A 14951-nucleotide genomic window follows, 5' to 3' on the forward strand; every position below is an offset into this window, starting at 1 on the left:
AGGTAACGTAACCGCCGAGAAACAAATGAGCCAGTCACCAGTGAGGGACGGAGCAGAAGTCAGGACAGGAGGGGGAGTCATACCTTGGTCAGTTCTGCGCTGTGATAGGCTGCTCCGTCCTTCCGATGTTCTTGATTGGGTGGTGTGACAGTGAGCTGAATCACTGGAGACTGGGCGGAGACGAGTCAGTGTGTGGGCGTAGATAAACAGTTTACGGGGCGTGTGTGGGCGGAGCTTGGCGTTATGGAGACGCATCAGTGGGGGCGGGGCCTAGATGTCGGCAGTGATGGCGGGTCCCCGGCTGCTGCTTCTTTTTAACGGAAAGAGGAAATCTGGGAAGGATTATATCACAGAGCGGCTCCGAGAGAGGTGACGCCGGGCGTAAAGAGACCGGGCAGAGAGAGGGAGAACTGGGAGAGGGGGAGACCGGGCATAGGGAGACGGGGCCCTGGGAGAGGGAGAGACCGGGCATAGGAAGACGGGACGCTGGGAGAGGGGGAGACCGGGCATAGGAAGACGGGACGCTGGGAGAGGGGGAGACCGGGCACTGGGAGAGGGGGAGACCGGGCACTGGGAGAGGGAGAGACCGGGCACTGGGAGAGGGAGAGACCGGGCACTGGGAGAGGGAGAGACCGGGCACTGGGAGAGGGAGAGACCGGGCACTGGGAGAGGGAGAGACCGGGCATAGGGAGACAGGATGCTGGGAGAGGGGGAGACCGGGCATAGGAAGACGGGACGCTGGGAGAGGGGGAGACCGGGCATAGGAAGACGGGACGCTGGGAGAGGGGGAGACCGGGCACTGGGAGAGGGGGAGACCGGGCACTGGGAGAGGGAGAGACCGGGCACTGGGAGAGGGAGAGACCGGGCACTGGGAGAGGGAGAGACCGGGCACTGGGAGAGGGAGAGACCGGGAGAGGGAGAGACCGGGCATAGGGAGACCGGGCACTGGGAGAGGGGGAGACCGGGCACTGGGAGAGGGGGAGACCGGGAGAGGGAGAGACCGGGCACTGGGAGAGGGGGAGACCGGGCACTGGGAGAGGGGGAGACCGGGCACTGGGAGAGGGGGAGACCGGGCACTGGGAGAGGGGGAGACCGGGCACTGGGAGAGGGGGAGACCGGGCATAGGGAGACGGGACGCTGGGAGAGGGAGAGACCGGGCATAGGAAGACGGGACGCTGGGAGAGGGGGAGACCGGGCACTGGGAGAGGGGGAGACCGGGCACTGGGAGAGGGGGAGACCGGGCACTGGGAGAGGGGGAGACCGGGCACTGGGAGATGGGGAGACCGGGCACTGTGAGATGGAGAGACCGGGCACTGTGAGATGGGGAGACCGGGCACTGTGAGATGGAGAGACCGGGCACTGTGAGATGGAGAGACCGGGCAGAGAGAGGGAGAACTGGGAGAGGGGGAGACCGGGCATAGGGAGACGGGACGCTGGGAGAGGGAGAGACCGGGCATAGGAAGACGGGACGCTGGGAGAGGGGGAGACCGGGCACTGGGAGAGGGGGAGACCGGGCACTGGGAGAGGGGGAGACCGGGCACTGGGAGAGGGGGAGACCGGGCACTGGGAGATGGGGAGACCGGGCACTGGGAGATGGGGAGACCGGGCACTGGGAGATGGGGAGACCGGGCACTGTGAGATGGAGAGACCGGGCACTGTGAGATGGAGAGACCGGGCAGAGAGAGGGAGAACTGGGAGAGGGGGAGACCGGGCATAGGGAGACGGGACGCTGGGAGAGGGAGAGACCGGGCATAGGAAGACGGGACGCTGGGAGAGGGGGAGACCGGGCACTGGGAGAGGGGGAGACCGGGCACTGGGAGAGGGAGAGACCGGGCACTGGGAGAGGGAGAGACCGGGCACTGGGAGAGGGAGAGACCGGGCACTGGGAGAGGGAGAGACCGGGCATAGGGAGACAGGATGCTGGGAGAGGGGGAGACCGGGCACTGGGAGAGGGGGAGACCGGGCACTGGGAGAGGGGGAGACCGGGCACTGGGAGAGGGGGAGACCGGGCACTGGGAGAGGGGGAGACCGGGCACTGGGAGAGGGAGAGACCGGGCACTGGGAGAGGGAGAGACCGGGCACTGGGAGAGGGGGAGACCGGGCACTGGGAGAGGGGGAGACCGGGCACTGGGAGAGGGGGAGACCGGGCACTGGGAGAGGGGGAGACCGGGCACTGGGAGAGGGGGAGACCGGGCACTGGGAGAGGGGGAGACCGGGCACTGGGAGAGGGGGAGACCGGGCACTGTGAGATGGAGAGACCGGGCACTGTGAGATGGAGAGACCGGGCACTGTGAGATGGAGAGACCGGGCACTGTGAGATGGAGAGACCGGGCACTGGGAGAGGGGGAGACCGGGCACTGGGAGAGGGAGAGACCGGGCACTGGGAGAGGGAGAGACCGGGCATAGGGAGACAGGATGCTGGGAGAGGGGGAGACCGGGCACTGGGAGAGGGGGAGACCGGGCACTGGGAGAGGGGGAGACCGGGCACTGGGAGAGGGGGAGACCGGGCACTGGGAGAGGGAGAGACCGGGCACTGGGAGAGGGGGAGACCGGGCACTGGGAGAGGGGGAGACCGGGCACTGGGAGAGGGGGAGACCGGGCACTGGGAGAGGGGGAGACCGGGCACTGGGAGAGGGGGAGACCGGGCACTGGGAGAGGGGGAGACCGGGCACTGGGAGAGGGGGAGACCGGGCACTGGGAGAGGGAGAGACCGGGCACTGGGAGAGGGAGAGACCGGGCACTGGGAGAGGGAGAGACCGGGCACTGGGAGAGGGAGAGACCGGGAGAGGGAGAGACCGGGCATAGGGAGACCGGGCACTGGGAGAGGGGGAGACCGGGCACTGGGAGAGGGGGAGACCGGGAGAGGGAGAGACCGGGCACTGGGAGAGGGGGAGACCGGGCACTGGGAGAGGGGGAGACCGGGCACTGGGAGAGGGGGAGACCGGGCACTGGGAGAGGGGGAGACCGGGCACTGGGAGAGGGGGAGACCGGGCACTGGGAGAGGGGGAGACCGGGCATAGGGAGACGGGACGCTGGGAGAGGGAGAGACCGGGCATAGGAAGACGGGACGCTGGGAGAGGGGGAGACCGGGCACTGGGAGAGGGGGAGACCGGGCACTGGGAGAGGGGGAGACCGGGCACTGGGAGAGGGGGAGACCGGGCACTGGGAGAGGGGGAGACCGGGCACTGGGAGAGGGAGAGACCGGGCACTGGGAGAGGGAGAGACCGGGCACTGGGAGAGGGGGAGACCGGGCACTGGGAGAGGGGGAGACCGGGCACTGGGAGAGGGGGAGACCGGGCACTGGGAGAGGGAGAGACCGGGCACTGGGAGAGGGAGAGACCGGGAGAGGGGGAGACCGGGCACTGGGAGAGGGGGAGACCGGGCACTGGGAGAGGGGGAGACCGGGCACTGGGAGAGGGGGAGACCGGGCACTGGGAGAGGGGGAGACCGGGCACTGGGAGATGGGGAGACCGGGCACTGTGAGATGGAGAGACCGGGCACTGTGAGATGGAGAGACCGGGCAGAGAGAGGGAGAACTGGGAGAGGGGGAGACCGGGCATAGGGAGACGGGACGCTGGGAGAGGGAGAGACCGGGCATAGGAAGACGGGACGCTGGGAGAGGGGGAGACCGGGCACTGGGAGAGGGGGAGACCGGGCACTGGGAGAGGGAGAGACCGGGCACTGGGAGAGGGAGAGACCGGGCACTGGGAGAGGGAGAGACCGGGCACTGGGAGAGGGAGAGACCGGGCATAGGGAGACAGGATGCTGGGAGAGGGGGAGACCGGGCACTGGGAGAGGGGGAGACCGGGCACTGGGAGAGGGGGAGACCGGGCACTGGGAGAGGGGGAGACCGGGCACTGGGAGAGGGGGAGACCGGGCACTGGGAGAGGGGGAGACCGGGCACTGGGAGAGGGGGAGACCGGGCACTGGGAGAGGGGGAGACCGGGCACTGGGAGAGGGGGAGACCGGGAGAGGGGGAGACTGGGAGAGGGGGAGACCGGGCACTGGGAGAGGGGGAGACCGGGCACTGGGAGAGGGGGAGACCGGGCACTGTGAGATGGAGAGACCGGGCACTGTGAGATGGAGAGACCGGGCACTGTGAGATGGAGAGACCGGGCACTGTGAGAGGGGGAGACCGGGCACTGGGAGAGGGGGAGACCGGGCACTGGGAGAGGGGGAGACCGGGCACTGGGAGAGGGAGAGACCGGGCACTGGGAGAGGGAGAGACCGGGCATAGGGAGACCGGGCACTGGGAGAGGGGGAGACCGGGCACTGGGAGAGGGGGAGACCGGGCACTGGGAGAGGGGGAGACCGGGCACTGGGAAAGGGGGAGACCGGGCACTGGGAGAGGGAGAGACCGGGCACTGGGAGAGGGAGAGACCGGGAGAGGGGGAGACCGGGCACTGGGAGAGGGGGAGACCGGGCACTGGGAGAGGGGGAGACCGGGCATAGGGAGACGGGACGCTGGGAGAGGGAGAGACCGGGCATAGGAAGACGGGACGCTGGGAGAGGGGGAGACCGGGCACTGGGAGAGGGAGAGACCGGGCACTGGGAGAGGGGGAGACCGGGCACTGGGAGAGGGGGAGACCGGGCACTGGGAGAGGGGGAGACCGGGCACTGGGAGAGGGGGAGACCGGGCACTGGGAGAGGGGGAGACCGGGCACTGGGAGAGGGGGAGACCGGGCACTGGGAGAGGGAGAGACCGGGCACTGGGAGAGGGGGAGACTGGGAGAGGGGGAGACCGGGCACTGGGAGAGGGGGAGACCGGGCACTGGGAGAGGGGGAGACCGGGCACTGGGAGAGGGAGAGACCGGGCACTGGGAGAGGGAGAGACCGGGAGAGGGGGAGACCGGGCACTGGGAGAGGGGGAGACCGGGCACTGGGAGAGGGGGAGACCGGGCACTGGGAGAGGGGGAGACCGGGCACTGGGAGAGGGGGAGACCGGGCACTGGGAGATGGGGAGACCGGGCACTGTGAGATGGAGAGACCGGGCACTGTGAGATGGAGAGACCGGGCACTGTGAGAGGGGGAGACCGGGCACTGGGAGAGGGAGAGACCGGGCACTGGGAGAGGGAGAGACCGGGCACTGGGAGAGGGAGAGACCGGGCACTGGGAGAGGGAGAGACCGGGAGAGGGAGAGACCGGGCATAGGGAGACCGGGCACTGGGAGAGGGGGAGACCGGGAGAGGGAGAGACCGGGCACTGGGAGAGGGGGAGACCGGGCACTGGGAGAGTGGGAGACCGGGCACTGGGAGAGTGGGAGACCGGGCACTGGGAGAGTGGGAGACCGGGCACTGGGAGAGTGGGAGACCGGGCACTGGGAGAGTGGGAGACCGGGCACTGGGAGAGTGGGAGACCGGGCACTGGGAGAGTGGGAGACCGGGCACTGGGAGAGTGGGAGACCGGGCACTGGGAGAGTGGGAGACCGGGCATAGGGAGACGGGACGCTGGGAGAGGGAGAGACCGGGCATAGGAAGACGGGACGCTGGGAGAGGGGGAGACCGGGCACTGGGAGAGGGGGAGACCGGGCACTGGGAGAGGGGGAGACCGGGCACTGGGAGAGGGGGAGACCGGGCACTGGGAGAGGGGGAGACCGGGCACTGGGAGAGGGGGAGACCGGGCACTGGGAGAGGGGGAGACCGGGCACTGGGAGAGGGGGAGACCGGGCACTGGGAGAGGGGGAGACCGGGCACTGGGAGAGGGGGAGACCGGGCACTGGGAGAGGGGGAGACCGGGCACTGGGAGAGGGAGAGACCGGGCACTGGGAGAGGGAGAGACCGGGAGAGGGGGAGACCGGGCACTGGGAGAGGGGGAGACCGGGCACTGGGAGAGGGGGAGACCGGGCACTGGGAGAGGGGGAGACCGGGCACTGGGAGAGGGGGAGACCGGGCACTGGGAGAGGGAGAGACCGGGCACTGGGAGAGGGAGAGACCGGGCATAGGGAGACCGGGCACTGGGAGAGGGGGAGACCGGGCACTGGGAGAGGGGGAGACCGGGAGAGGGAGAGACCGGGCACTGGGAGAGGGGGAGACCGGGCACTGGGAGAGGGAGAGACCGGGCACTGGGAGAGGGAGAGACCGGGCACTGGGAGAGGGGGAGACCGGGCACTGGGAGAGGGGGAGACCGGGCACTGGGAGAGGGGGAGACCGGGCACTGGGAGAGGGGGAGACCGGGAGAGGGGGAGACCGGGCACTGGGAGAGGGGGAGACCGGGTACTGGGAGAGGGGGAGACCGGGCACTGGGAGAGGGAGAGACCGGGCACTGGGAGAGGGAGAGACCGGGAGAGGGGGAGACCGGGCACTGGGAGAGGGGGAGACCGGGCACTGGGAGAGGGGGAGACCGGGCACTGGGAGAGGGGGAGACCGGGCACTGGGAGAGGGGGAGACCGGGCACTGGGAGAGGGGGAGACCGGGCACTGGGAGAGGGAGAGACCGGGCACTGGGAGAGGGAGAGACCGGGAGAGGGAGAGACCGGGCATAGGGAGACCGGGCACTGGGAGAGGGGGAGACCGGGCACTGGGAGAGGGAGAGACCGGGCATAGGGAGACGGGATGCTGGGAGAGGGGGAGACCGGGCACTGGGAGAGGGAGAGACCGGGCACTGGGAGACCGGGCACTGGGAGAGGGGGGGACCGGGCACTGGGAGAGGGGGGACCGGGCACTGGGAGACGGGGCCCGTGGAGACGGGGCACTGGGAGAGGGGGAGACCGGGCTGCAAGAGAGGTGACATCGAGCACAAGAGAGAGGGGGACACCATGTATAGGGAGAGAGATGTAGTAGTGGTGGAGGCGTCAGTGACAGTGTAGTGGTGGCAACGGAAGTAGCGGTGTTGTACTGCTGGTGAAGTGGTGATGACTGCGGCAGTGCACTGCTGGTGACAGTGTAGTGGTGGAGGTGACAGTGGTGTAGTGGTGGTGGCGTTGTACTGGGACACTTTACACTGTTCCAAATTATTATGCAAAAAATATTTCCTCATATTTTCTCTAAATTACCTATATGAATTGCAGTCATTGTTATTTTCCAGTCATCTAATATTCTAGTATAATTGCAATGTTTTTGAACAAACTGCCTATGAAAACAGTATATTTTTAAAAATAACGCACGCTCAAAATGCATGTTCCAAATTATTATGCACAGCAGAGTTTTCAACCTTTTAATTTTGAACAAAAAAATGGTGAATTGTGAAATTATAAGCATTATCAGCTTATTACAAAATGAAATCAGTTTTCAAGTCAAAACTTTATTCTAGGTGATGTTACATTTGCACATAGGACCCCTTGTTGGAAAGAAGCTTCTGAACTCTCTGGTCCATTGAATTTGTCAGTTTTTGGATGGTTTGTGCTTCAATTGTTTTGCATGTGGACAGAATACCCTCCCAGAGCTGTTGCTTAAGGCCCCCTGAGTCACAACTTTTGTGACGTAGCAGCGATCTCACCAGCGAGATTGCTGTGTGTGACAGCGATCAGCGAGCAGCCCCCCTGCCGGTATCACTGATCGCTGGAAGAAACCTCTGGACATTTCTTTGGTTGCTGGTCTCCCGCTGGCCAGCACGCATCGCTGTGTGTGACAGGCGGGAGACCAGCGATCAGGTGTAAAAAAAAAAAAAAAAAAATAATAATAATAAAAATAATAGTTATTCTCACCTTCCGACGTCCCGTTCAGCCATCCCGCCTCTCTCCACGCTCCGGTCCCAGTGATCCTTTGCACGAATGACCGCGAGACTTTGTTATCCCGCGAGACCGTGACAGTCTCGCGGTCATTCGTGCAAAGGATCACTGGGACCGGAGCGTGGAGAGAGGCGGGATGGCTGAACGGGACGTCGGAAGGTGAGAATAACTATATTTTTTATTTTGATTCTATTTTTTACAGCGATGCCGGGCGCTCGGCATCGCTGTGCTGATCGCTGGTGAAGCTGTCTGTGTGACAGCTCACCAGCGATCACATAGCGACTTACTAGCGATCCTGACACCTTGATATCGGTGTCGGGATCGCTGGTAAGTCACTTAGTGTGACGGGGCCTTTAGATGTGAACTGCCTCCCGCCATCATAGACACAACTTTTGATGATGCTCCAGAGGTTCTCAATGGGGTTGAGGTCAGGGGAAGATGGTGGCCACACCATAAGTTTGTCCTCCTTTATGCCCATAGCAGCCAGAGATGCAGATGTGTTATTTGCAGCATGAGACGGTGCATTATCATGCATGAAAATGATCTTGCTGCGGAAAGCACGGTTCTTCCTCTTGAACCATGGCAGGAAGTGCTGTTTTAGAAACTCCACATAGATTATGGAGTTCATCTTTACCCCTTCAGGGATCCTAAAGGGGCCGACAATCTCTCTCCCCATGATTCCAGCCCAAAACATTACTCCACCTCCTCCTTGTTGGCGCCTTAGCCGTGTTTTCATGGGGTGTCCATCAACCAGCCATCCTCCACTCCATCCATCTGGACCATCGAGCGTTGCACGGCACTCATCGGTGAACAAAACATTTTGGAAGTCAGTCTTCATGTATCGTTTGGCCCACTGGAGCCATTTCTGCTTGTGTGCAGTGGATAGAGGTGATCGACAGGATGGCTTACGCACAGCTGCAAACCTCTGAAGGACCCTGCATCTTGTTGTTCGGGGGACGTTGGAGGCACCAGCAGCTTCAAAAACTTGTCTGCTGCTATGACAAGGCATTTTTGCAGCTGCTCTTTTAACCTGACACAATTGCCTGTTGGAAAGAGTCCTCAATTTTTCCTTATCAGCACGCACACGTGTGTGCGGCTACATACTTCTTGATTGTGCGATGATCATGATGAAGTGTCTTGGCAATGTTGATTGTAGTCATGCCTTGACCTAAATACTCCACAATTTGTTGCTTCTCAGCAGCCGACACATCCTTTTTCTTTCCCATTTTGGCAAAAAATGTAGGCTGCTTAATAAAGTGGAACAGTCTTCTTAAGTAGTCTTGCCTTTATTTGGACACACCTGCCAAACTAACTTGCACAGGTATCTGCAATTGCTTTCAGTGATATAAAGAGCCCTGACACACATCACCATCAATGAGTTTAAATGACAAACAAAAAAATTCTAACCTTATCACTTCTAAACTTGTTGCATAATAATTTGGAACACAGTTTACAGTGTGTCTTATCCTACTATTAGCCATACCTGTGGGGTGACTTGTGACCCTTTCTTTCTGGTTTCAGTTTGGGTGGGGACGTCTGTGCCATCCTGCGCCTGTCCGGACCCCTAAAGCAGCAGTTTGCCTTGGTAAGTCTTGTCCTGTCGATTCTCCATCATCATGTGTCCCCTGCATTTACCCTATCAATATGCTGAGGGTCAGGCTGAAGGCCGTTCGTGTATGTGAGGGGGGGGGGGGGGGGTGAAGGAGAGAGTGAAATCCAATTAATGAAATCAACTATTAACCTTTTATATAGTCCGTTCAGATAAGATGTGACACAATGGTGTCGGTATCCTGGAACAACACCCTGGAAAGTATCTTTGGAATGTGAAGTGAAGACACCATGATATAGAGTGAAGTTGGCATGGACCAATCACAGACTGACACCATTACTATTCAGAAGTTGTGCAACACCCACTTCCTGTCTGTTACAAGATTCTTTGTTCTAAGAATAAATTTCAGTTGTGTGCCAACTTTTGCTGAGGAGAGGAACAAGTATCTGACTCTGTGTATCAGATTCTTTCCTCTAAGCATGCACTCGGCTCTTATTTAGGTCAGGAAAAGACAATCATAAAAGGTCTCACTTTAAGAGATCATCAGTAATCACCCCGCACCATACTGCCACCGCTGTAACCACAGTCTGCCTCATTTCACAGGAGCGGGTGCTGGACTTCGAGCGTCTGCTGGACGCCAGCGAATATAAGGAGAGGTACCGGGCAGACATGATCCACTGGGGGGAGGAGAAGAGGAACGCAGACCCCGGATTCTTCTGCCGGCTGATTGTGGAGGGGGTGACGCAGCCAGTGTGGGTAAGAGATGGTCAGTGAGTTCTCCATCCCCATATCACATACAGCTGCTGCTTCGTGGTGATGTGGCCACAAGGTGGCATCTTTGTTAGAGAAGTGGCCCGAATGACACAGAATATTCTGTTGTGTGATTTCCCCCCCAGATCGTCAGCGACACGCGACGACGGACAGATGTAGACTGGTTCTTGACTGAGTACGGTGCTGCAGTGCAGACAGTCCGTGTGGTGGCCTCTCCGGAGGCACGAAAATCTCGGGGATGGGTGTACACTGTGGGTGAGTCGTCCCCCCCCAATGAGCAGTGTATTCCCCTGTAAGTCTTGATCCCATACCATGTACCTGTACCATGATCACTAAACTGAGCTCTTTTTTTCCAGGAGTCGATGATGCGGAGTCGGAATGCGGGTTGGACAGTGGGGTGACATATGATTGGATCATCACTAATGACGGGGATCAGGCGTCACTGGATGAACAGCTTCATGGACTGCAGGCCTTTATCCTCAGCAGACTGATCCCAGTGTGAGAGGTGTGGGACATACGGGAGACGTGGACCAACCAGCTGCAGAATCAGTGATGAGGCAGCGCGTGCATAAGGACGGAGAGTCTGCATGGCCTCCTGAGAGGAGGCGATGGTGGTCCAAGACCAGTAATACAGGCGAGATGGAGAGGGTTGGCGTCTGCTCCGAGTTCACGAAATTATCAAGCCTCATCTCTACCACTCGGGATTAAAGACTGGAACCAATTTGGCGTCCTGTGCTTTATAAGCTACCATCAAGCATGGTCCATTAGCTGGGGGAAAGGGGGTACTTGGGCACCATTGTCACGAAGATAGGAAAGGGGGTACGTGAACACCAATAACGGGGGGAAAGCTGGTGTGTGGATACGATCAGTGGGGGACAGTGAGTTCCCCTATAACAATAAGTGCCCACTTAACATTTAATAATGTTCCGAGTCTCCCACTGCACAGCTCCCCTCTACATAGTATGATGCTCTTGTCATGAACCGGGGGTGTTTAGTTGCCCCCAGTTCGTCAGGAATTTATTATATCCCACCTTCCAGTTCCTGTTTTGTATCTTGCAGCTCTCTGGCGCTCGCCTTACCCTCCGGTCAGTTGGGGAACTACATCTAGGATAAGTAGTCGCCAGAAGGGCTGCCTTGCTGTGTACAGGCTATTGCCTGTCCCAGGCAGGAAATACACATGTAACACCTCCGTTCCATCACTGCCAGAATCTCCCAAATACCCCAGAACACACTTTGCTGCCACCAGCTCCTAGTTCTGATATCAATATCGGGTAAGGAGCCAACCCACTAATAGCGTAGTTTTAGCACGGAGGATGTTGTGAATTTGCTTTCTGGCCTACCTCTGGTTACTAGTGAAGGTAGTGGAGCTGGTTATATTGACAGAGGGGTCTAGAGTTCTCTTTCCGGGCTCCCTCTGGTGGTTACTGGAGGTAATGGAGCTGATCTAATTAACAGATGCCTGCCACCTGATAATGAGGAGTATGACTGGAGATCTGGAGTTTCTGACTGGATTTAAGACAGCTGACTCCCTCTATCCCTGCTGGTGATTTTTTTTCCTGCCTCCTGAGGTCTTAGTTTCCAGCTCAGTCCCTGCATGCTCAGCTAAGTGTTCTTTTGCTATTGTTCACATTTGATCTGGTTTTGTCTATTTCAGTTTTGTGTGTTCAGCCAGCCCCGGCTGGGGCTGTGCTGAATTTCTATCCTTATGTTACTGCTTGTGCCAGTTTGTTTTTGTCCCTTATTAGATTGGACTCTTTTTGCTCTGCTTTCAGAATATACCAGATTGCTGAGATAGTGGGCGAAGTCTAGTGACTTCAGTATTTTTCTATTAGACGTGTTGGGCATTTTTTGCAGGGTTTTTTGCGTGATTGCAGACAGTCTTTCCTGTTGTGAGTTCATTTTCTGGTCCACCAGTTGTGAGTTCTTCTGCCAGGCTCCCTCTGGTGGTAACAGGAGGTAGTGAGGCTGATTTAATCAGTAGAGATCTGCCACCTGATAATGAGGATGACGATTGGACCTCAGGAATCTCAGACTGGATTTAAGACAGCCGACTCCCTATTCTGGTGCTTGTGATTCCTTCTGGCTTGTCAGGTCTTGGTTTTCAGCTCTGTTCCAGTCATCTAAAGCTAAGTTTTTCTGCTAATGTTCACACTTGATTTTGTTGGTCTATTCAGTTTTTTGTGTGGTCAGCCAGCCCCGGCTGGGGCTGTGCTGAATTTCCACTCTTATTTACCTGTATTTGCCAATTTGCTTTTTGTCCCTTATTAGATTGGCCTCTTTTTGCTCTGTCTCAGAATATTTCAGAGTGCTGCTATAGTGGGAGAAGTCTAGTGACTTCAGAGTTAATTTTGCTGTCAGAAGTGTTGGACATTATTTTTGTAGGGTTTTTTTGCAGATTGCAGAGAGTGTCTTTCCTTTCCTATCCTTTCTAGTTAGTTTGGGCCCCATCGTTTGCTCAGCCTATTTTCCTGCCTGTGTTTGTGCTTTCATCTTGTTTCACCATCAATACATGTGTGGGGGCTGTCTTTCCTTTGGGGTCTGCTCTGGGGCAGTTAATTTTTTCCCTTTTCTTGCTTCAGGCTTATATAGTTCTCTGGCTGTGACAAAGCATCTAGGATCATCGTAGGTACGCTCCACGGCTGCTGCTATTTGTGTGGTTAGGATCAGGAATCTGCATAGTTACCAACCTCTCTGGTTTTCTGTGACTTAGCTTGTTTTGTTTTTTTTCTCCTCGGTGACCCATTCATAACACTTTCCTGTCCTGTCTAGTTAGTGTGGGCCCCATCGTTTGCTCAGTCTATTTTCCTACCTCCGTTTGTGTTTTCATCTTGTCTGACTGACAATATATTTTTGGGGCCTATCTATTCCTTTGGGGTTTGCTCTGGGGCAGTTTAGATTTCCCCTTTCTTGCTTTAGGCTTAGTTCTCCGGCTGTGTCGAGGCATCTAGGATCATCATAGGTACGCTCCACGGCTACTGCTAGTTGTGTGGATAGGATCAGGGGTCTGCAATCCGCTTAGTTACCAACCTCTCTGGTTTTCTGTTGCTTAGCTTTGTCTTGCTTTCCTCCTCGGTGACCCAATCATAACAGGAGGATGTGTGGGGTACGTTTAGAGCAAGGAAAACAAAGCTAGTAAAGATTTATAGATTTTACTCCAAAAAGAATAGTGTTTACAAAAGTATAAAAGATGTTACAAAGAGAGAAAGATGCAGTATATACAACAATTATAAAATAAAAATAGAGTACGGTATGAACTTAGTGATCAGTCAATGGCACGCCATGTGAAGATGGGGGAGGGCTTTCCAAAGGCACAGATTCTGTCCCTAGCATGGATGGTGTATGCTGTCTCCCCCCAGGTCTGAACAACCTGCCAAATGGCTGTCCCTGCTTTATAGTTAGCCCATAAACTTAGGGACTTCCCCCGGGCTGACCTCACCGGGTGGCTGGATACTCCCCCATTTGGAAAGTTATGATAAACCTTCTATTGGCCATAACTCTGGGGGGGGGAGCTCGTAGAGGGACGACGGAAGTATTATATGTCTGGTTACAACATCATCTTCCATTTGAGACTAAACATCATATCTCTAGGTATAGCGGGGAAGCAGATACCCGTTTCTCATTTCCTAGTGAGTGAGGAGATTGCAAAACGCGATGGTAAATAGCTCTAATGATGTAGATCTCACAAATATAGGTGTTTTGTATATATGAACGGTGCTATTATATTTGATCTTTAAATGAACACGGGACTACACAAAGCCATGTGCTTTCTCAAACTGCTCTGTAGTCTCAAGTTACACAGCTGCATGCAGAGAGGGATGGGGCTGCAGCTTGTGAGGGGTGGATTGTTGTTGGAGCATGTCATTCACAAAACCAAGGAGATGTTGCAGAGCTCTGTATGTGTGATTGAACACTAGGGCCATGTGCACACGATGCAGATATCCAGCGGATTTTACCACGCAGCAACGTTGCATATCCGCATTGTAATGTACAGTAGAATGTTAGTCAATTGAAAAAAAAAAAAAAAATGCTGTGCAGACGCTGCAGATTTTTCCGCGGTTCAAAATATGCAGCATGTCACTTCTTTTGTGCGGTTTGCCACCTGCTCCAAATCCACAGGGGAAAACCGGAAGAAATCCGCAGGAAAAATGCAGGTAATTTGACCTGCGGATTTCTTCAATTCTGCGCGGAAAAATTCGCAGGGCTAAAAAGTACGTCTGCACTTAGCCTAAAGGTACTGTCACACTTAGCGATATCGCTATAACTTGTGACGTTATAGCGATATTGCTAGCGATATCGCTACGTCTGATACTTACCTACAACCTGCTCCCCCGCTGGTTATCGCTGATCGCGCGAGAACGTCCTGGACTGTTTCTTGTCGTCAGCTTCCTGCGGCGCTTCCTGTGGAGAGACGAGCGTGGCGCCGGGCGGGAGGACGTCAGGATCGCCTAGCGTGACAGGCAAGTAGCGACCCCCGACCCCTGCGATGTCGCTGGTGAGATCTGCCTGTGTGGCAGCTCACTAGCGACCACTTAGCGATGTACCAGCAATCCTGACCGCGTCATATCGCTGGTCGGGATCGCTGGTGCATCGCTAAGTGTGACAGTACCTTAAGACTTGCATATATTTTCTGACAGCTCTTATACATATTATTAATGCCCCTCACTGTATATTGACCCCTTAGTAGTCCCCAAACTGATGGCTCCAACACTGTATGATGGTTCACATGCTATACAAAGACCCTGCATTAACTTCCACACTGTATGATGGCCCACTTACTTTAATTCACACACTGTATGATGGCCCTCTAAATTGCCTCTCTATAGTATAATGTTCCCTATAGGCCTCCATATAGTATAATGCACTCCCCATAGGCCTATATATACAATGGGGAAAAAAGTATTTAGGCAGACACCAATTGTGCAAGTTCTCCCACTTTAAAAGATGAGAGGTCTGTAAGTGACATCAT

The 14951-nt window shown here is 57.1% G+C and overlaps 1 protein-coding gene across 1 annotated transcript; it reads left to right on the plus strand.

Annotated features, from left to right (window-relative positions):
* Positions 1 to 211: 211 nt before the first annotated feature.
* PMVK (phosphomevalonate kinase) lies at positions 212 to 10706 on the plus strand. The gene is made up of 5 exons (XM_073552390.1): positions 212 to 369; positions 9187 to 9250; positions 9818 to 9970; positions 10111 to 10240; positions 10342 to 10706. The coding sequence occupies exons 1-5, from the start codon at positions 275 to 277 to the stop codon at positions 10485 to 10487; spliced, it is 588 nt and encodes a 195-aa protein (XP_073408491.1). The 5' UTR covers positions 212 to 274; the 3' UTR covers positions 10488 to 10706.
* The last annotated feature ends 4245 nt before the right edge of the window (positions 10707 to 14951 follow it).

The sequence above is a fragment of the Dendrobates tinctorius genome, unplaced genomic scaffold (assembly GCF_039654945.1).
Source record: "Dendrobates tinctorius isolate UK_male_01 unplaced genomic scaffold, ASM3965494v1 ptg000189l, whole genome shotgun sequence".
Classification (NCBI taxonomy): domain Eukaryota; kingdom Metazoa; phylum Chordata; class Amphibia; order Anura; family Dendrobatidae; genus Dendrobates; species Dendrobates tinctorius.

Bases quoted from the DNA above. Each gene is read 5' to 3' on its own strand.
- PMVK (XM_073552390.1), top strand. From the start codon at position 275: ATGTCGGCAGTGATGGCGGGTCCCCGGCTGCTGCTTCTTTTTAACGGA. The intron at 370-9,186 runs GTGACGCCGGGC...TTCTGGTTTCAG, and splicing joins ACAGAGCGGCTCCGAGAGAG to TTTGGGTGGGGACGTCTGTG. The intron at 9,251-9,817 runs GTAAGTCTTGTC...CTCATTTCACAG, and splicing joins TAAAGCAGCAGTTTGCCTTG to GAGCGGGTGCTGGACTTCGA.